Genomic DNA, 21,741 nt, shown 5'->3' with positions numbered 1-21,741 from the left:
TGCGTGATGAAAATGATGAAGCTTTTAAAACAGTGTCAACTTATCTCTTTAGTCAGGGGAGGGATATGACTAACATATGGGCTGTAAAATTATCTTACCAATTTTGGATTCCCTTTTGGAATTAGCAACATACTAATTGTTCTGTTCAGTCACCAAATCTTTAAATAGCTTCATATTTTATTAATCTCTCTAATTAGCCATCATTTTGACAATTTCTTCTCTGGATTTAGAGATGTACTATTTGTGATTATTTTCATCGTGCTGGAAGCATCTGTGCAGCACTGGGGCTCGCTGCCGGCCGGGGACAGGTGTGGCACACACATCCACATGGTGCCACTAAACGATTAATTCACAAGTCAGGGAAGAAGCACCATAGCTGGGAAACAACTTCAACAGACTGGAGTAATACAAGTATATATCAGAGAACATGCTGTATGATACAATTTATACAAAAATGTTAAAAGAGGCAAAGTGAAATGGCAACGGAAGTAAGGAAAGTAGTGACTTCTGGTTGGTGGTGACTGGGAAACACAAGAAGGGGCTTCTGCTCAAATGTTCTGTGTCTTACGAGTATGTTCACTGCTTGACACTTCACTGAGCTGGGCACTCATAACCAGTAGCTATGTGTATGTTACATTATAATAAAAAGCTCTCTCAAATATTTTGAATACTTACTTAAATAGCCTATAAATATTATAGAATATAGCATCTATATTCTTATTCCAGCCCTACTGTAAGCAGTAACAGCAGAAGTCCCTTAATTTCTCAGGGTAGAAAATAATTTCTAACTTACTTTTTGACTTCAACAGTAGTGGAAAAACATACATACATGTGTATATATGCATATATGTGGCATACAAAATGGATATAATACACACACACACGCACACACGCACACACCATGCTGCTCCTTAATGGCTCGGGAAAAGCTACAAGGCATTTAAGTCAAAGGCATACGGACTCATAAGCACAATTAATTTCTGGGAAATTTTTCAGAGTTTGTTCAACAACTGTATATTTATAAAATTTCAATTTCAAAATGCCCCTTTCCAACTAAGCTATTAAAACATGCTCAGCATGCTCCTTATAGATAATATAGTAGATATATTACGATATGTTCGATGTTATATATTACGTTAACAAGAAGAGATCTTCTAGTGAACTAGGTATAATATAAATTAGAATAACTACAGTGACTATTGCTAGACCAAGCAAATTATTCATTTCAAAATGAACAAAAAGATCATGGCAGGTAACATCTATACAAAGTTACTATGAGAATAAAACAGTCTATGAGAATAAGATATTGAGAATCAAGGTATTTCAATTTTTGGTTCTGTTCTCCCCCAAAATAAAAAATAAACAAACAAAAACCAAATAAACAAAACATGAAGCAGATGAAAATTAATAACTCAATATTCGATCCTGAGCCAAATAATCTTAAATTTACAGATATGAAATAAAACCTCCAAATAAGAAATATAAAAACTCAGAACAGAAATATCAAACAAATGGAAAGATATGAAATGAGAATGACAACACAGTAAAAAATTAAGAAAAAGACAAAATCATCTTAGAAATAAAGAGTACTTCACAAAGTGGCCAGGGGAATAGATGGAAATGAAAATATAATATGGGACACCAAAGAAAGGCTTAAAAAGACAAGAGGACAAAAATAGAGATGTCAAAATGAACGAAAATGATTGATAGGCAAGAAGAACAAAGAAGATCCAACATACATATAACTGAAGACCCTGAAACAAAACAATGTAATATAATCAATATTAAAAACTATTCAAGAAAATGTCCCAGAAATAAAAGAAGACCTGAAACTGTACTGAAAGGGCCCTCCATATCTCTGTGATCTGGACCAATCAACTCTGAGACATATGAAGTCTGACAATTTAGTTCGTGAACTCATCCTAGAAAAAGTGCTACATGCCTCATTGCTGAATATCACTACAGTCACCTTTGAAGTACTCCCCTTTGGGAAGCTATGCACGGATGCCGGTGCCTAGTCCACCCTTCAAAGCAAGTTTGGAACTCTTTTTCTGGAATGCCCATCAGAGCTGTCATTGTATTACCCTTGATGTCCTGAATGTCATCAAAATGTCTTTCTTTCACTTTTCCTTTATCTTTGGCTAAAGCAAGAAGTCATTGGGGGCCAGATCAGGAGAGTAGGGAGGGTGTTCCAATACAGTTATTTGTTTACTGGCTAAAAACTCCCTCACAGACAGTGCTGTGTGAGCTGGTGCATTGTAGTGATGCAAGAGACATGAATTGTTGGTGAAAACTTCAGGTCGTCTGACTTTTTCACGCAGCCTTTTCAGCACTTCCAAATAGTAAACTTGATTAACTGTTTGTCCAGTTGGTACAAATTCATAATGAATAATCCCTCTGATATCAAAAAAGGTTAGCAACATCATTGCAACAAGTTTGCGAACTTAATTATCTGACTTTGTATAGCAGTTATAAATCTCTATGCACCAAATAACATAGCAACTACATTTATTAATCAGAAACCACAGTAGATGCTTTGTAACAGGAACACACTATTTAATGGGAGACTTTAACACCACTCTTAAACCAAGACAAGTGGACGAAAAGTAAGTAATAATTTAGAAGACTTAAACAATATGTTTAATAGGGTAGAGCTTACAGAGAAATAGATACAGATATTGACATTATATGCTTATAATAGAGAATATATCTTCTCTAGCACACATGAAACATTCAAAAACATGATCCTAATGTTGTTAGGTCATGGAAAAAGTCTCAAACTTAAGTGGCATATATGTATCTACAAGGCAAAATTTGAATATTCTTTTAACTAAAACCTAAATGTGCAATACTATTAATAAACTACAGGCAGAAACACACACAAAAAAGTCTATTATCATGATTACACATATTCTACCTTTTGACTACAGCCGCATGCTGTTTAATATTCAACTATCTATTTATTTAAAAATTATCAAATACAAACATTATGGTTTTTAATGACTTTGCTAATTGACATCAACTTTAATTCCTCATTCATTAGAACATTGGAATTCTCGATCACTTGTACTGTGCTGATTCCCATTGTCCTTCTACAAATCCTGCTGATTCCAGAAGCACATGAAGAACACATTGTACCTTTAAAAGGCTTAACAGCAGCAGCATATTACTTTCCACACAATTATCTGCATTTCTGTGTGACCCATATTCTGAAAACAACAAAACATAAAACACTTGACCATTTTTGTTTTTAAGCATGACCAGTGAATTCTCAAATGTCTGAGAACTACGGCTCACCTCATTAATTTCTTCCCATCAGCAAAACAACAATCAAGATGGGCAGCTCTTTTTATGTTGAAAAGGAGGAATGAGGGCTCAAAGAAAGAAAAGCCAAAGAAGCCTACTTCTCTTAACATGTTCCTTTTAGCAAATCTCTAAAAATCCAATTATGAAATCTTCTTTGGAGCTTGAAAAGAGCCACTTGCTATATAAAATCAAATTTTAGATTAATTGGCATTAAGTTGTTTCATTCTTAATTAATGTTGGGGGAAAAGAATTACTTCTTTCATCGTGTAGACATAATCTGGGTCACAAACAAAAGATTTTCCAAAACATGTTTCTCAATAAATTTTTACACATTTTAAAATTCATTTTTTAATTTACATAGAGTAAAAAACAATCACTTGCCTGGGTGTACAGCTCTTTGCGATTTAATAACTGCACTGAGCTATGAAACCATCACCATAATCAGGATACAGAACAATTCCATCGCTCCAGAAAATGCCCTTGTGCTGTACCTTTGTAGTCAAACGTTCACCTTACTCCTAATCCCTGACAACCACCCTCAGTAAACTTTAACATCCACATTTAGACTGGATGCACATTACAACAATCTATGGGACGAGGCTAACAGCAAAGACCAAGCAGTGAACTCCACCCATAGGCTGGCCTAAGCCCTCCAGAGGCTCCTATGTCTGCCCTAAACCCCTAGTGGAAGAATATCATTGACCTATCGGAGAACTGCTCTTCTTCCTCGTGGTTCCTTCTCTACAACTGATCACCATAAAAGAATATTAATAAACTGTATTCTTTCTGTTCCAATCCTACCACCTTTTTGTTGTGAAATACTCCCTCAACCTGAGTTCCTTATGCACCAATGACTACATCGATCTAGACTTAATTATTAGCACAGATGGTGCCAATTAGTTTTTACGTGAAGTGCTGAAATGGAAAGGATAATGGAAGCACTACAACCTTCCTTGCACATGTAGAAATGGTCACAGCTGGAGCCACTGACAGCAGCTTGGGGATAATCAAACCTTTCCATTCTGCAGCTCATCTTCCATCTTGTGCTCAAGCTGCCAGAGGAAAAACTTGATCCTCAGATTCAGAATAGGCCTAGCTTATAAAAAATACACACACACACACACACACACACACACACACACATATCCACACACACACATACATATGTGTGTATGTGTGTAAAACATGGTGTTTATATTCCTTCAGTTGGAAGATAAGGGTGTTTAACTAAAACATGTGATAAGCTGCTTTCTAGAAAGTAATCAACACTCACAATCTTCCTTTCCCTTCCTGTCATCGTTTTTAACATCTTTGGAAATAGTTCGTTTTTAGTAACATTTGTAACACAATGGGATTAGGAACACATTTTATTAATTAGGAAGAAATTATAGTGATAATATCAACATCTAACATTTGTAAGCACCTTGGAGTCTACAAAATACTCTCACACAGTTTCTAGTTTAATCCAGTCTTTGCAATATGGCACCTTGGGGGACTACAAAACAAACGAAAGCCCCTCTGAAGCTTTTAAACTACAGAATAAAGTGGGAGAGGGGAGAAGGAAAACAGAAGTAACAATAAAAGAACAATTATGATATATTACAATGACTAGAAAAAGTATGCACTGGTCAAATTGATACCACTTCACCAAATCCATAACATATCAAACCTTAATATATCAAGGTTTATGATGCTATTAATACAAATTTGATATTCAAGCCCAGCTCAATTTGTGTGTGGGTGTGCCCCTTTGAAGCTAAAATGAGGAATCATTAAAAAATGCACATTTTAATGTTTTATTTTAGCAAACACTGAAATGTGCATTTATTTGCAAGTCTTTTAGTGCAGCGCCAAGGCCTTTCCTTTGACTAGGATCCGGTGACGGAGATCCTCACGGTCTTCCCTGCATAAATAACACCCAAAAGACAAGGGCGATGAATCCCAGGTTTATTTTCTTTAAAGGAGAGTGAAAACTCAAAGACACTTGTAAAGCAATGTGAAAACAGAATCTGGAAGCTGTCCATATTTTTATGATTTTTCCTTAATCTTTTCTAATTGCCTCATCTTTACCCAATCTGATAGTGATTTGTCTTTATGGAGTCTTTCCAGAGGGTTTCACAGAAATGACGGCTCTCTGTTTCAGCACACACATTTCATCAGTTTTCATTCCATTTAATTAAATTATGCCAATTACAGTAACAAGAATACCACACATAAACATTTGGGAACAACATGCTTCTTGGTGAGCACTTAACTCCACGAGGGAACATCTTCCCCGTGGCCCCCACCCACGGGCTGGGAGAGCCCATGCCAGCCAGGCGGGATGCAGAGAGCTGGGCCATGGGGTGGGGGGCGGGAGGTAAGAAAAGAGGCTTTCTACTGCACTGTGACTCACCTCTTAAAAGATTCTGGCAGTGAGCATTTCTAAAGCCAGGGCTAGAGCTCAGGAAAGACTGTCCTTTAATTATTCCCACACAATTAAGAGAACACAGAGCAATGTTTCGTTTGGATAAAATTGAAGAGGGGGATAACTCAGAGAAAGACCAGAAAATTACTGAGATTATCACAGGAATAGACGAAACCAAAGAAAGAAAAAAGAAACCCAGTTCAAGAACTCCATTCGAAGTACCCTAATGCAGAAGTCAAAACCCCTATTTACCCTTCCAGGATCCCAACACATGTTCCAACACTGGGAACAGGTGACCAGATGAATAGTTGGTTGTGGGATCCTTTCTAGGCATGTTTTTTAATTGATTTCTCAGAATTTAATCAGATCTTTCAATTAGATGAAGAGATTAGTATGAGAAGATATGTTTTCTGAAACAATAACAGTAACTAACAAATACTGAATATTTAATCTTGCCAAGCACTATAGAAAGCACACAGTGTGCATTTTATTCACTTATCCTCATAAAAATGTAGGTACTAAACTCATTCAAAGACACATAACTTGTCAAAAGAGGAGCCAGGATTTGAACCCAGAGCCCACGTTCTTAACCACTGTGCAATACCACCTAACTCAGTTCACTTTTTCTTATCAATAATATAATTTTAATATTTTACCCAAGGGATGTGTTAGTATACTTCCAAAGATACATCGAAGTCATTAATTATAAGGTTGAAGTTAATTCTTCAATAATCGCCACTAACTATAAGTTCACTGAAGAAAAAAAAACTATATGTGACTCATTCATTCATTAATAAACACTTAACAAGCAATAGTTTAATCACTTGAGAACAAAGAGTTAAAGTAATTTAAGGGACACTTCTCAGTCACTGAGTATGTATTGTGTGCTTGTCCTCGGCTCACGCTCTCAGGAAGCTAAGTCTAGTGGAAGGAGCACGCGATTATTCTCCAGTTTGAGTAAATGCTAATAGCAACTTGCGGGAAGGGCTCTGGGAGGCCCAGGGGCAGAAGGGGCTGCAAGGGAAGCGAAGGGGAAAAGGAGATTGTACAGAATCTGATATTCGCCAGAGGCGTTTCTTCTATAAGCCATGGGGATTCACTGAAGGACTGTAGCAAGGGAGAAATGTGATCAGAATTTTGTTTTGGAATAAGCACTCCAAAAGTAGAGAGCATGAAAACCTAGTGAGGGTCTGCTGTAAACGTCTAGGGAGGAACCATGGAATGCATACTTGAAATAAGTAAATTATATGGTATGTGAATTAAATCTCAATAAAGCTGTTGAAAGAAGGTAAGTCTACATGAGAAATGGTGAGAGCCTGAGCTCCAACCACGGCAATGGTAACAGGGAAGAGGAACTACACGGGGATTCAGAAGTCAGAATCAGCAAGACGTGATGGGTGATGGATGGGTACCACGGAGGGAGGGCTGGACTCAGCTGTGGGAACGAGACCAGGAAGAGAGAAGAAAAAGGAATCCTATCACAGAACGGAAGCAGGCACCTAAGCGAGGGGGATTAACCTACAAACAATAAACGGTAACATACACAAAACCAATCCAGTGTTACTATGGACGACCAAGCCCACCACACGCATCAGCGAGCAGATGGAAGCTCACGGCGAGCGGACTAACTCATTAGCAATGGTGGTACTGTTACCATGTTTTCACCTCCTCCTCTGTGTCAGACCTAGTGCCCCTGACTTCTTGTTACATTACCAATGCCCTCGTGTCTATCTAAGGAAACGAAGACACACAGAGATTAAGAGGAAGAGCTGAGCTGTGAATTCAGCTAACTCCTGAAGCTGACACCACAAGCTACTTCGATGCTGTACGCTGCCTTAACCAATCATGATGATGAAGACGATAAACATAATGGAAGCCTCATTCAGCCATCGCTGAGCCAGTTAGAACGGCAGCTCACATTCCCTGTGTCTCGACCGAGGGCCCAGCTCTGTGTTTGGCGTTTCACGTGAACCATCTTGGCTACATCTTTCCTTGTCAGGGTGGTAACAAGACTTGTATTTTATTAAGTACCTGCTCAATGCTGGACACTTGTGATTAAGGTTACACGTGTCATTTTTACTCCTCAGAGCATCCCGGCCAAGGGAGCTACACTGGCCTTAACCTGCCACCAAAGAAATAGACTTACAAGACAAGATGACTGTCCCAGGGCCACTATGCACTGAAAGGCAGTGTGGGGATAGAATCTCCATAGTTTGAAATATCCATGTGTAGATATAAATATAGATGTAAATATAAATCAATTGAGAGACAGACAGAGAGAGCAAGCAGATGTGTGGCAAAATGTTCAACACGGTGACTCTTAATAAAGGATATAGAGGAATTACCTGTATTATGCTTGCAACTTTTAAGTCTGAAACTAATTTTTTTTAAATAGAAAAATAAACCATGTGAATCAAGGCATAAAAGAATCCTAAGGGCTCAGTCCATTCCCAGAAGACACCTTTAGTCATTACGAACAGATGAGAACCAATTCTGTTAATAAGCAGCTCTACAAAAAAAAAAAAAAAAAAAAAAATCACCTTACTATTAAAAAAAAAAAGAAAGTGCAATTAAGTGATATTTTTAAAATTACCAATTAAACATGCATAGTGCAGACTGCTTGCTGGTCACTAGGACCCAACAATTAGAAATGCAGTGTAATTTCTGGGGTGAGTAGTTCATTCATTTGCACCTTTTAGTAGAAAGAACAGAAAAAGAACAACTTTTAGTAGGTGAATTGTTAGTATTCAATATGTTTGACTGGAACATATTGCCAAGTTTAGAATTAAAATAAGATCATGAATGCATTTAATACTAAAGTGAAATATTATCAAACATTTGCTATTTAGAGGAATTTAAGACATTTCTATTTGGGGGGAATTGGAGATCTTTGTGTAATTCAGCATTTAAAATAGTGATCCTTTGCTTGAAATTACACCAAAGAAGGGAACTACATTTATCTAAAAAGTGAGGATGATGATTTTTATTTAAGAGAAATTATTTGGATACTGATTTAATCCTGTGGGCTGGACTTTATGACATTGACAATATTTGATTATTTTTAACCTAGAAAACATTTTCATATGGTTCCATCATATTGGTTCACACATCGGCAGCCTATTTTATTCTCTTGGTCGGTCTTCAAGTGAACACACAGAGAATACAGATGTTATATTATAAAGTTGCATACCTGAAATTTACATAATGTTATTAACCAATGCTATTCCATTAAATTTATATTTAAAAAAGAGAAGTTTCGGAATATAATCAATAATGTTGTAAAGATTTTATAAGGTATCCGATGGACACTTGTCTTATTAGGGAGAACAATTCATGGATGGGGTAGGTGCCTGACCAGTGCAGTGTACACGTGAAGCTGAAGCTGAACAATATTGAATGTCAACTGTAATTTAATATATACAGTCACAGGACGTGGAGTACAGCATAGGGAATAGAGTGAGTGGAACTCTAACAGCTATATATGATGTCAGAGGGGTAGCAGATTGGGGGGAGTGGTTATCACTTTGTGAGGGGTATAAATGTCTATTACATTGTTTGTACACCTGAAACTAACAATAATAAAAAAGTTTCGTTAGGTTTTTTTAATTAGTTTCAGGTGTATAAAACAATGCACTAGTTAGACATTTCACCCCTCACAAAGTGATAACCCCCCCCAATCTATTGCCCCTCTGACATCGTATATTCGTTAGTTTTTAAAGGCAACACTAGATGGCAGTAAGTACACAAAAGTTGTATTAACGTGACATTGAGTTACTGGCATATGCTGATGATTATTTTTGCCTTTTACTCAATTTTGTGCTGCACTAAATCAAGTTTTAAAAGAAAACCCTAAAAATAAAGAACCTAAATAAAAATTAAAGTTTCCTAGTTTCAAAAATGTGACCCAGAGAAGCTACTGAAATTACGAGTTTATCCACAATTTAAATATGAGAACACTAACTCAACATCAACTTCATAAAACTGTTACCTTTTCCATCTTTTTTGTTAAAAAATTCTAATCGCATAAATGTATTTTAGATGTCACTTAATTTAGAGAAAGTAAAATTTTAAAATATCTTAAATTGTTTTTTACATCAAGATGTTCAAAATTTATACAAGAATTTACTTTATATATATTTATGGCTTATTTATTATGGCCTTTTGGAATTAGTGAAATTTCTACTTTTAGAGGGGCACACGAATGAATATAAGAAAGTACAATATGCTATTTATTTAATATGCTACTAGCAAAACATTTGTTAAACTCCAAAGATACTACCGTGTTTCCCCGAAAATAAGGCCTAGGTGGACCATCAGCTCTAATGCGTCTTTTGGAGCAAAAATTAATATAAGACCCGGTATTATATTATATTATATTATATTATATTATATTATATTATATTATATTATATTATATTATAGACCTGGTCGTACATTATATTAAAATAAGACTGGTTCTTATATTAATTTTTGCTCCAAAAGACGCATTAGAGCTGATGGTCCGGCTAGGCCTTATTTTCGGGGAAACACAGTAAAACTTTATCTAAATTGCAGGAAAAAATAGGAATAAAATATAGTTTCAAGATTTTACTCCCCTATTTAACAAGACATTGCAGATCAAAGAGAAAGTTCTTATAAACAGAAACATGTTGATTTGATCCATTGATGATTTTGATGACTTTTCTGTAACAGTCCGAATTGATATTTCAGTATGATTTTACAAACTTATACGGTAATAAACCAAAAACTTATATTTCCTAATTTATTTGTAAACTTTCTACTTTTTGGATTCATTACAAGAACAGATGGCATTCAGCACAGGTCTCAGAAACACTAGAATAAAATTAGCTAACTTACTAATTTTCTGATTACTTCTAACACTTTCTCTGAGCTTGACTTTGTTCTGACACACAAAATCCTCAGTTTAGAAACCAAAGCTAGGGTCTTCTCAAATGCATGAAAGTCAGTCAAGTAAAAACAAATAAATCTTTAAATACATAAATGTATTAAGCTATATATGTATGTGGGTATGTGCACGTTTGTGTTAAATATGCACATCTTCTCAAGTACATTTAGAAGCAGAATTCTTGAGGACAAAAATAAAACGACAGCTTTGTCTTTCTTTAGCACCAGATCCAGGATCATATACAGAGCAGCTCTCAATATTGACGGAGTATAATTTAATTAAGGAATAAAATGGAGAAGCATTCGCCACTTTGTGGCAGAACTCAGAAAATGTTACAAACTAACAAACGTAGTCAAAATTAATACTGAATATGAATTTATCATAAAGGAATAATATCCATCCATCTTTCCTTTTTAAATAAGAACAGCTGAAATGCCTTTTCTTTTTAATAGCTTGATTTATTAATTCAACTTTCATCTAAACACTGAACTGTATACCTACCAAGTTTTAGTCACTATTTTAGGGAGTAGCCTTGTTTACTGAGATAGAACAGGGGCCATGGCCCTGCTGTCACAAGGCTGACAGAGCACAGGACAGACAGACATTAAATAAATAGACCTACAAATACAAGGCTTGTAAGAGAGATAAATGCTATGGAGGACACGAATAGAGGCTTCATGAGATCAACAGAAAGATCTAGCTGAGGTGGACGAATCAGAAAGGCCAGTGATATCTGAGCTGAACCTAATGAATAAGTGTGCTAGCCAGGCCCAAAGAGAGACTTCGTGTGTGCCAAAGTCCAAGCTGAAAAGATAAAAAAGGTTAATAAACAAGAAAGTGAGGACTTCTGCTTCTGAGAAGAGTGGAAGTACTTTTCACTACGACTCCTGCTAAGCACAAATAAAACCCATACGCATTGCATACAAAATAAACATAAGAAGACTGAAAGGTAGAAAGAAGGCAGACTGACTAGGGACTCCAGGACCTAAGGAACAATGTGGGAGTGAGTTCTCAGGGTTTCCTCTCTACCTCATATATCCCAGATTAAGTGCTGAGGAAGCTGGCAACCCAGAAATGAAAATGGGCAGACAACAACAACAAACAAACAAAAGCCTGACCTCTCTCTCTCTCTCTAGCCAAAGGACAGAAAAAGGAGCATTCCAGGTAGATACAGAACGTTAGTCAGGAACCACCCTGCTACAGCCCAACACCACAGAAGTACTGTGGCTCCAACCCCACCCAGCCAAACAAGTTCCCAGAGACCCCTGCCAGCCTCTAACAAGGGGTCCGACCTCACCAGAAAAGGCCCAGCAGGAAGCCCAGTTTTCCATTCCCATTGAGTGGTAACTAGCATACCCCGGCCCCCTGATCTTGTCAGGTGGAGACCATGTGCATAACTTGGATTTCCACCCCTACCTGGCAGTTCCAAGGTTCCCTTTCTGCTTCCCAGTGGGGCTGTGTCACAGGAAGCCTAGTGGAAAGTCAGAACTTTCACAGGCACCCAGCAGTAGGGAAGCCATCCCCCGTCAGAGTGTCAGTGGAGACCAGGTGGGAAGCAGTAATGAGGGCTGTGCATCCTCCCAGCAGGAGAGGTATCCGTGGAAGCCTAGAGGGGAGCCAGAACTCCCATCCTGTCCAGCTGTAACGAAGACCAACACCCCCACTCAACCCGGTGACAATGAAATTCAAGCGGGGAACCTGGACTTCTAATACCAATTGGAACTGGCAGTAACGAGGGGACACACCCCACCCCTCATCCTCATTCTGAATGGTGTCAGAAGAGGCCAAAAGAAGCAGTAGCCTAATCAATGGGAACACACAGGAAGACTGGGCCAGCCAGAAATCTAGAGAAAGTGACGGCAACATCAACAAGCACGCAGGACTGAAGTCTCCAGCGTTGCTTAGAAGCTGGCGGTGGACGCCATGCTCTAGCTTGCAACGGAGCTCTGCTTGGTTTGCAGGTAGGGATGGTTTGCAGGTTTTCTGTGCCTCTCAAGACTATTACGCTCCGCTTGATCTGGTTCTAAATTTACCAGGAAATCTTCTAATAACCAATTCCACTTTCATGTGGACACTGATTGTTACGGTCACTGGAAAAGTATTTCCTTCTGGTAAATTAACTACTTGGCATTCTGGCCGGTCCCTTGTGAGTCTCATTAGTTTTCGGTGTCAGTCAGTCCCAAAGCCTAATTAGCTCTGGGTGTACTGGCAAAGAAGCTCCTCGATCTGCCAAGTTAAGGACCATTCCCTGCATCAAGAAGGGACACTGTGAGCCTGGCCAGCTGGCCATCCCCCGTCTAACCTAAGGTACCTCCGTTTTGTTCTCTCACTTTCACAGGTAATAAATTAGCCTTGCAAATAGCCCTCCAAAATCCTGTCCAATTCACAAAATTCAAAACAGACCTACTTTTATCTGTCAGCGCCATTCTTTCCCCTCCTACTCACTGCTGTCTAAAATCATTCTCCAAAAGGCGTATTCTACCTATGGCCCCCATCACGAACACACACTCCTATCCAACATTGTAAAATAGCAAATACAGCAAAGCAGGATATATTTCTTCAGCCACTCCTGGAAATGCACAAGTTCAGGATGCCATTTCTTCTGGTCAGCCCTACGTCCTGAGGCCTCAGGTATGTGAATCACCACTCCCTCATCTGCTAAATTGTGCTATAACAATTTTGCACAACTGTTCTATTTTTAAGTATTTAAAAATAAAAGGTCACAATATTCCTGACAACTATAATCACTAGCAACAAAACACTTCCTGCAAATTGTTCCATTTGTGATTGGTAAGTGCTCCATCTGCATGATGTTACAGTAATCCGTATTCAGAAATGTGATAAAATGAAAACCTAAAAAGTACAGAGACAGCCAACTCTCACTTTGTATGTGAAATTATGAGTCCTCCTATACATTGCAGTAGAGTTGGCGATTTTAGAGTGTTTCACAATGAATTCCATACCTGTTGCAAATGAGACTTAAATCATTCTCAAAAAACATTTCTTAGGATTTATTTGCTTAAGAAAGAAGTGACAGATCCTTAGAATAGACTTAAAAAAAAAACACCATATTAAATCTACAGGATTTGAGTTCAAGTAGGATTTATCTACTCAATACCGGACAGGCCAGCACAACGGGTGGAAAAGTCACTTCCCTGTTTGCACCACGGTGACTAGTTTTCATACCTGAGCAATAACCTAGAACGTAGAGCCTTAATCCTCATGTCTCCCCAGTACCTGAACTGCTCTGCTTTCTTCTCAGAAATGCATGTTGCTAAACCACCAGTCGTTGACAGCCAGGGACATCAATGCTTTAGAATAACAGAGGCATGTGATGTAGAAACTATTGAAAATATATTTAAATGTTCACTTACCTCCACTGCTACCACAATCAAAATGAGGTCCGCTTTTGACTCTGGAAAGAGTGCATTCACTTGTGGCGACATTCCGATCAGAGCACAGTTAGTGACCACAGATATAACACTCATTGTTTCAAAAGCCAACTAAAAGAGAGAAGAACGTGAAATGAAAAACTGCAATGACCAGCTTCCATATTTCCTCATCCTTTTTCACATTATCTAAAATCAAGGAAAAAGACTTTCTTTAGTTCTAAGCATTCCTAGTACACTTAAAACTTCTCTATAATGCTATATTTTCTTTAGCTTGAAAAAGCCATACTGTTAGAACATATTTTAGATACCTTTGGCTTAAAAATCCCAAAGCAACATCTTCTACCTTTCTGAGTGGAGGTTGTAGGGAATTGAATTTGGAATACATTCTAGAAGATTACGCTGCTGAAGTTACTCTGCTCATATCTAAAGAGAAGCTGAGGTAGGGCCACCAGAGAAAATGTTTCACATAGAAAAATAATTAGGTATAATTTCAAATAGAATTTATTTTGTAAAATTGTCCTCTACTTTGACAGATCTGGTACACCACATCTGGTTGAACTATATTTGAGGCACTAGTTAGAATAATTCCTTTCTAGCAGCATTTACCCAATCACCCATAGAACTTCAGTTTTCAGATGTTTAATTTCCATGCGTTTCAGCACGAACTTCTTAGGGTTTATCCTGTTTAGGGTTCACTTGGCTTCTTGAACCTGTTCCTTTGTAGTTCTCTTGCCAAATCCGAAAAGTTCGGCCCATTCACCTTCAAGTACTCTTTTGCCCCATCCCCATTCTTTCTCCTCTCCTCTGGGACTCCAATAACAGGTGCGTTAGATTTTTTGTTGGGTCACAGGTCTCTGAGGCTATATTTACTTTCCCAGTCTATTGTCTCGCTGTTGTTCAGATCAGGTAATCTCTATAGTTCTATTGTCCAGTTCCTGATTCTTTTCTCTGTCCCAGTAATAGCATAATGGGTGCATTATGCTATCGCACCCATCCACTGAGCTTTTTATTTCAGTTACTCCACTTTCCACTTCTAAAATGTCCATTTGATTCTTCTTTTTATCTTCTATTTCTTTGTTGAGTTTTCTAATTCTTTTTTTTTTTTTTTTTTTTTTTTTTACCTGTTTTAGGTGTGTAATTGCTGGCCGAAGCATTTTTATCATGGCTGCTTTAAAATCTGTCTGATATTTCTAACATCTGTGTCATCTTGGTGGTGGTATCTGCTGATTGCCTTTTCTTAATCAGTTTGGTATCATCCTGGTTCTTGGTACGAGGAGTGATTTTTTTGTTAGAGAAACCTAAATATTTGGGGTGTTATAAGACTCTCGATTTTATTTAAACATTCCTTTTAGGTGGGTCCTCGGATACCACTCCAGCAGGGGGAAGGCAATCAATCTTCTTACTACCAGATGGAGGTACAGACGTCCTGGTTCTCCATTTGGGCACCACTGACACGCAAGGTGAGGAGTGGGTCCTCATTATTGCTGGACAGTGGGGAGAGTTCTGACTTCCCGAGAGTTCTGACTCGCCGATACCGCTTTTGCTGACAGAGGTACACACTCCTCATTTGTGCTCCCCTGTGGCCTCCATTGTCCTGGGTGGTGGTGAAAGTCCTGACTCTCCACTAGGCTTCCTCTGAAACCACCTCCGCAGGGACTGAAAAAGGAACCTTATCACTGCCAGGTGGGAGTGAAAGTCCAACCTCCCCAGGTGACCTCCACTAATCTGCAGTGAGGAGGGCCTCATTATCACTCAGTGAGGGAAGTCCCAGCTGGCGACTCTCCTAGAAAACTGGCCAAGTTTTACATCTGAAAGGAGTCACAGAGATTATATTTTACCTCCCTCACCCCTACCCTGAATTTGAAAGATAAGAAAAACAAGGCCCAGAGAAAGTTAATGACTCACTGAAGTCACACAGCTAGTTTGTGGCAGAGCAAGGGTAAAATCCAGTTTTCCCAAATCTCTCCTTAGGGCTTCTTTTAAAACAAAATCCAAAAACCAAAAACAACACAATGCCTCACTGTGCTGCTTCTTTTAAAGAATAATTTTTTCTCAAATAATTACCTGCCATACACCAATACTGGCTGAAGGTTCTGAGAATGGACGTTTGAAGACTCTGCACATTTTTAAAGCATCTGAATTAACTTCGGTGAAGTTGTTTAACACAGCGAAGGCAGCTGCTAATGGGTAAACACAGGAGAAAAGGCTCACATAACCGAACTGCAGGAATAACTCCAAGTAATCATCGAAGGTACCCTGAAAATGTGAAACACAGGAAAACAGGCATTGTTTTAATATCATATAGTAATCGTGGTATCAGCCTCTAACCAAAAAAAAATCTCAAAGAGTTTCTCCCAATTCCTTCTTCTCAATAACAGAATTTATTTAAATTAAAAGGCAATTTTATATGGAAGTCCTTGAAATAAAGAATGAAAATGTGATTTAGCTGCTTGTCTTATGCCAAATCATTGAACTATTACACTTTTTCCAAGGTAAACAACAGCAAAGCTAAAGAAATTTGCTCTTGACCAAGAAAAAGGAACGATGTAACATCATTGTTAGAAATCGTACACGATGGCCCCCTCACATCGTGGGCACCCCAGTGTCTCTGTCCCTAACCGTCCATTACAACATTGATGGTGGTGATGCCAGTGAAATGTAAGGACCTCCAAAAGTTCACCCTTCCACAAAAGCAACAACAACAAAAAGGCAAAATTTGTCAGAATCAACTTTTTCAGTACTCTGGAAATTAACCAAAGGCTTGCAGCAATCCGGGCAGCATTTAGTTAAGAAAAACAACTCAATCTTGTAGCCTTTCAATTGACTCAAGTCTTCCCTCCTGCTCCCCAGCATTGCAGCAGCCTTGAAAAATAACAACGTGCATTCCCACTACCTGAGGGAGCAGAATGGAGCTGCAGGACTTGAAAAGCCTGTTCCCAAAGGGAAGTCATTATCTGACCTGGCTAGTGGTACCTGTTAGACTCCACTCAAAAGGCTTGTCTTTATTCAACCTCACTGAGTCTCTCTCAGCAAGCCCTAAAGGCTTCTCCCTAGGGACGTCAGCTGAATGTTTTAACATGAAGTCTGCCTGAGGTGATGGGTAGTAACTGGGGCAAACAACAGATTAGCCAGGGAGCTCAGGAAGAAAAGCTGAGGAATGAGATATCCATAGAAGTTTTAAAAAGCTTGAACATTTTCCTGGGAATTAAGATCCAGGCACATGCATAGGATCTTGCATAAGCTTAGGAAAGACCTGAGGAGGCTCTAAGATCTCACCTCTGACTGACCTTGAGGATCTGTATAAGCAGAAAGTGAATACTAAGGAAGACTTTTAAACTTCCAGGCTTAATGTTGAAGGCATGCCCTAACACAAAACAGAGACCTAACAGACGTCTCTAGAACACTCAACCCAACAGCAACAGAATACCCATTCTTCTCAAGTACACATGGAATAGTCTTCAGGATAGATGCTATGTTAGGCCATAAAACAATTCTCAACAAATTTAAAAGGCTCTCCAATTACAATGGAATGAAACTGGAAATCAATAACAGATGGAAATTTGGGAAATCACATATTATATGGAAACTGAGCAACATACCTAAAAAACAAAAACAAAAACAAAAACAATGAATCAAAAAGAAGTCTCAAGAAAACTTAGAAAATATTTTTGAGATGAATGAAAATGAACATACAACATACCAAAACTTATGGGAAACTGTGAAAGCAGTGTTCAGAGGGAAATTCATGGCTGCAAATGCCTTTGTTTTAAAAAAAAGATCTCAGGGCAATTGAATATTTTCACCGTAAGAAGCTAGAAAAAGAAGAGCTAACTAAACCTAAAGTAAGCAGAGGAAATAAATAATAAAGATTAGAGTGGAATAAACAAAACAGAAAAACAACAGAGAACAATCGAACCAAAAGTTGGTTTTTTGAAAAGATCAACAAAATGGACAAATCATTACCTAGAGCATGCAAGAAAAAGAGAAGACTCAAGTTACTAAAATCAGGAATGACAGACGGGACTGACTCCTGATCTTACAGGGAGTTGGTGGGGAAGGGGTGGGAGTGGTGGGGAGAATCATAAGGAAATATTATGAAAATTGTATGTCAAGAGTAATATTAAACAACCTGATGAAATGGGTAAATTCTTAAAAGGACACAAACTATTAAAAGTGACTCTAGAAGAAATAGAATATCTAAGCAGACCTTAACAAGTAAAAAGATTGAGTTAGTAATCAAAAACTTCTCACAAAGAAACTGGTGAATTCTATCAAACACTTCAAGAAGAATTAAACGCCAATTCTTCACAAAGTCTTCAAAAATAAGAAAAGGAAGAAACGCTTCCCAACTAATTTATGAAAGAAAACTACAGAACAATAAATCCTGAATAGAGATGGGAAAATCAACAATAAAGTACTAGCAAGCTGGATCTAACAGCATGTTGAAAGGATTATGTACTGTGCTCAAGTGGGATTTATCCCAGAATTGTGAGGTTGGTTCAACATATGAGTATCAATCAATGTAACATACTACAGTAATAGAATAAACAACATATATAGACCTTTATATATCTTTATATATAAAAATATATATAATCATCTCAACAGACACAGAAAAAAAATCCACACCCTTTCATGATAAAAACACTCAGCAAATGAGTAATATAAGGGAATTTCCTCCACCTGATAAATCTACAAACACCTACAGCTAACATCATACTTAATGGGGAAAAACGGAAAGTTTCCCTCCAAGATCAGGAAAAGGACTAGGATGTCTGCTCTCAATTCTTCTATTCAACACTGTCCTCGAGGTTCTAGCCAGTACAATTAAGCAAGAAAAAGAAATAAGAGGCATCCAGAGCAGAAAAGAAGTAAAACTGTTTCTACTTGCAAAAGACATGATCTTATATACAAAAAACCCTAAAGAACCCACAAAAAATTATTAGACCCAATAAACAACTTCAGTAAGGTGGCAGGATACAAGATCGATATACACAAATCAAAGGTATTTCTATACAGCATGAACAATCTGAAAATGAAATTAAGAAAACAAATTCTATTTATAATACCTTCGAAAAGAATAAAACAGTAATAAGTTTAACAAACGGAGTGTAAGATTTGTACACTGAAAATTACAAATCACTGCTGAAATAAATTAAAGAAGATTTAAATAAATGGAAAGACATTCCATGTTCATGGATTAGAAGGCTTAATGTTGTTAAGATGGCAATGCTCCCCAAAGTGATCAACATATTCAATGCAATCCTGATCAAAATTCCAATAACATTTACTTACAGAAATGGACAAGCTAATCCTACCGTTCATATGGAATTGCAAGAAACCCCGAATAGCCAAAACAATCTTGACAAAAACAAAGTTGGAGAAATCACACTTCTTGATTTGAAAATCTACTACAAAGCTACAATAATCAAGATAGTGTAGTACTGGAATAGGATAGAAATACAGGTCAATGGTATAGCATTGAGAGTCTAGAAATAAACCCATAAATCTATGGTCCTGATTTTCAACAAGGGTGCCAAGATCATTTAATGTAGAAAGAATGGTCTTTTCAACAAATGGTGCTGGAACAACGCGATATGCACATGCAAGAGAATTAATTTGGACCCCTTCCTCGCACTGTCTACAAAAACTAACTTAAAATAGATCAGTGATCTAAATGTGAGAGCTAAGTCTATAAAATTCTTAGAGGAAAATGGAAAAGTAAACATTCCTGACCTTGGATTAGCAATGATTTCTTAGATAGTATACCAAAAGCACAAGTAACAGAAAAAAAGAGAGAAATCTAACTTCATCAAAATTAAAAATTTCTGTGCATAAAAGGACACTGCCGAGAAAGTAAAGTGATAACTTACAGAATGGGAGGAAATATTTGAAAATCATGTGTCTGATAAGAAATTTATATTCAAAATATATGAAGAAATCTTACAACTCAATAATAAAAACACATAACCCAATTAAAAGTGGGCAAAGAATATACATTTTTCTGAAGAAGAGATACAAATGGCCAAAAAGCAAATGAAAAGATGACCAATATATTTAGGCATTATGAAAATGCCTATCAAACCCATAGTGAAATACCACTTCACACCTAATAGAATGGCTATGATTAAAAAAAAAAAAATACACACACACACACACACACACACACACACACACACACACACACACAGAGGGTGCCAAAAAAATGTATACACGTTTTAAGCAAGGAAAAACTGTATTAAAATTGTAATACTCAATATATACCAATAACAAAAGACGAATACAAGTCACATTTGACTTCTGCAATTATAAGAGGAATTCAAATTGGTTACCATCAGCATAATTTTAATCCAGTTTTTTCCTTTCTTTTCCTTCCTGTATACTTTTTTTTAGCACTTTTTGGGCACCCTCTGTATATAAAGTGTCGGTGAGGTAGAAAAAATGGGACCCTCATACATGGCTGGTTGAAATGTAGAATGGGACCACAGCTTTTGAAAACAGTTCCTCAAAAAGTTAAATATAAAGTTAACATATGACCCAGTATATGGTAATGTATGTTCATACAAAATCTTGTATACAAATGTCTGTAGCAGCATTATTCACAACAGCCAAAAGGTGGAAACAATCCAAATGTGTATCAGCTGATGAATGGATAAACACAGTGTAGATTATCCATACAATAAAATATTATTCAACCATAAGAGGGAATGAAATACTGATATATGCTACAGCATGAATGAACCTTGAAAAGAGTGTGCTTAGTGAAACAAGCCAGACACAAAAGACCACATATGATATGATTCATTTACATGAAATGCACAGCACAGGTAAAGCCATAGACAGAATGTAGATTAGTGGTTGCCAGAATGGGGGAAGGTGTGACTACTAATCGGTATGGAGTTTTGTTTTGATGATGAATTAGACAGTGGTGAGGGCTGGACATACAACCTTGTGAATTTCCCCAAAAACGAAAACAAAATTGTAGATTTTAAAATGGTGAATTTTTGTGGTATGTGAATTTTATCTCAATTTTTTTTTTAAAGGGACAAATAAGAGCTGATAACAAGAAGGAAGCTCTCCAGTTACCCTAGCAGAAGTAGATACAAAGAGGCCAAAGAAAGGAGTCCACCGCAGAAACAAGGGAACTACAGAAGCATGAAGAAAAACCCCTTAGAAACTACGTTTAAAAACCTTTCTGATATGTGTTACAAGGTTTGTTTAGTCCAAAGGAAGAAAGGGGTATATGTAGTTGTTACATACCCTCCATTGGAGGGGGAGGAGATATGAACAGTATGAGGTAAGTTATTTAGCAATCTTTTTTTCTTACAGCTTTTTTTAATTTAATTTTTTTTATTTTATTAAATTTATTGGGGTGACAATGATTAGTAAAATTATGTAGGTTTCAAGTGACTTTTTTTCTTTTAATTTGATACCATAACATACGTAAATTCTTACTACCAGCCCAGGATTTGGAGTCAAGCTGCCTTGCCTTCAAACTGCAGCACCTTCACTCCTTGCCGTGTAACCTTGGGCCAGTGGCTTAAGTTCCCAAAAGCCTAGGTTTCCTTTCATGGAAGAAATGATGATAAACAGAGCTACACCCCAGCACTGTTGTGGGGATCTTTACTAAACAGACAAAGAAACCTTTCATTGAAGCAGGAGGCGGGGGCATGGGTGACTCTGAGTTGTCACCTGAGTACCGTCACCACATTTCAACAGGACACAGTGAT

The 21,741-nt window shown here is 37.5% G+C and overlaps 1 protein-coding gene across 1 annotated transcript in view; it reads right to left on the bottom strand.

Annotated features, from left to right (window-relative positions):
• The window catches only part of ANO10 (anoctamin 10), a 154,096-nt gene that overhangs the window by 96,441 nt on the left and 35,914 nt on the right, over window positions 1–21,741 (bottom strand). The window contains 2 exon segments of the mRNA XM_033132854.1: window positions 13,994–14,122; window positions 16,076–16,267. Coding sequence (XP_032988745.1) covers window positions 13,994–14,122; window positions 16,076–16,267 — 321 coding nt within the window.

The sequence above is a fragment of the Rhinolophus ferrumequinum genome, chromosome 17, assembly GCF_004115265.2.
Source record: "Rhinolophus ferrumequinum isolate MPI-CBG mRhiFer1 chromosome 17, mRhiFer1_v1.p, whole genome shotgun sequence".
Lineage (NCBI taxonomy): Eukaryota > Metazoa > Chordata > Mammalia > Chiroptera > Rhinolophidae > Rhinolophus > Rhinolophus ferrumequinum.
Note: the sequence above shows the minus strand (reverse complement) of the source record. Positions and strands in the feature narration are given on the sequence as shown.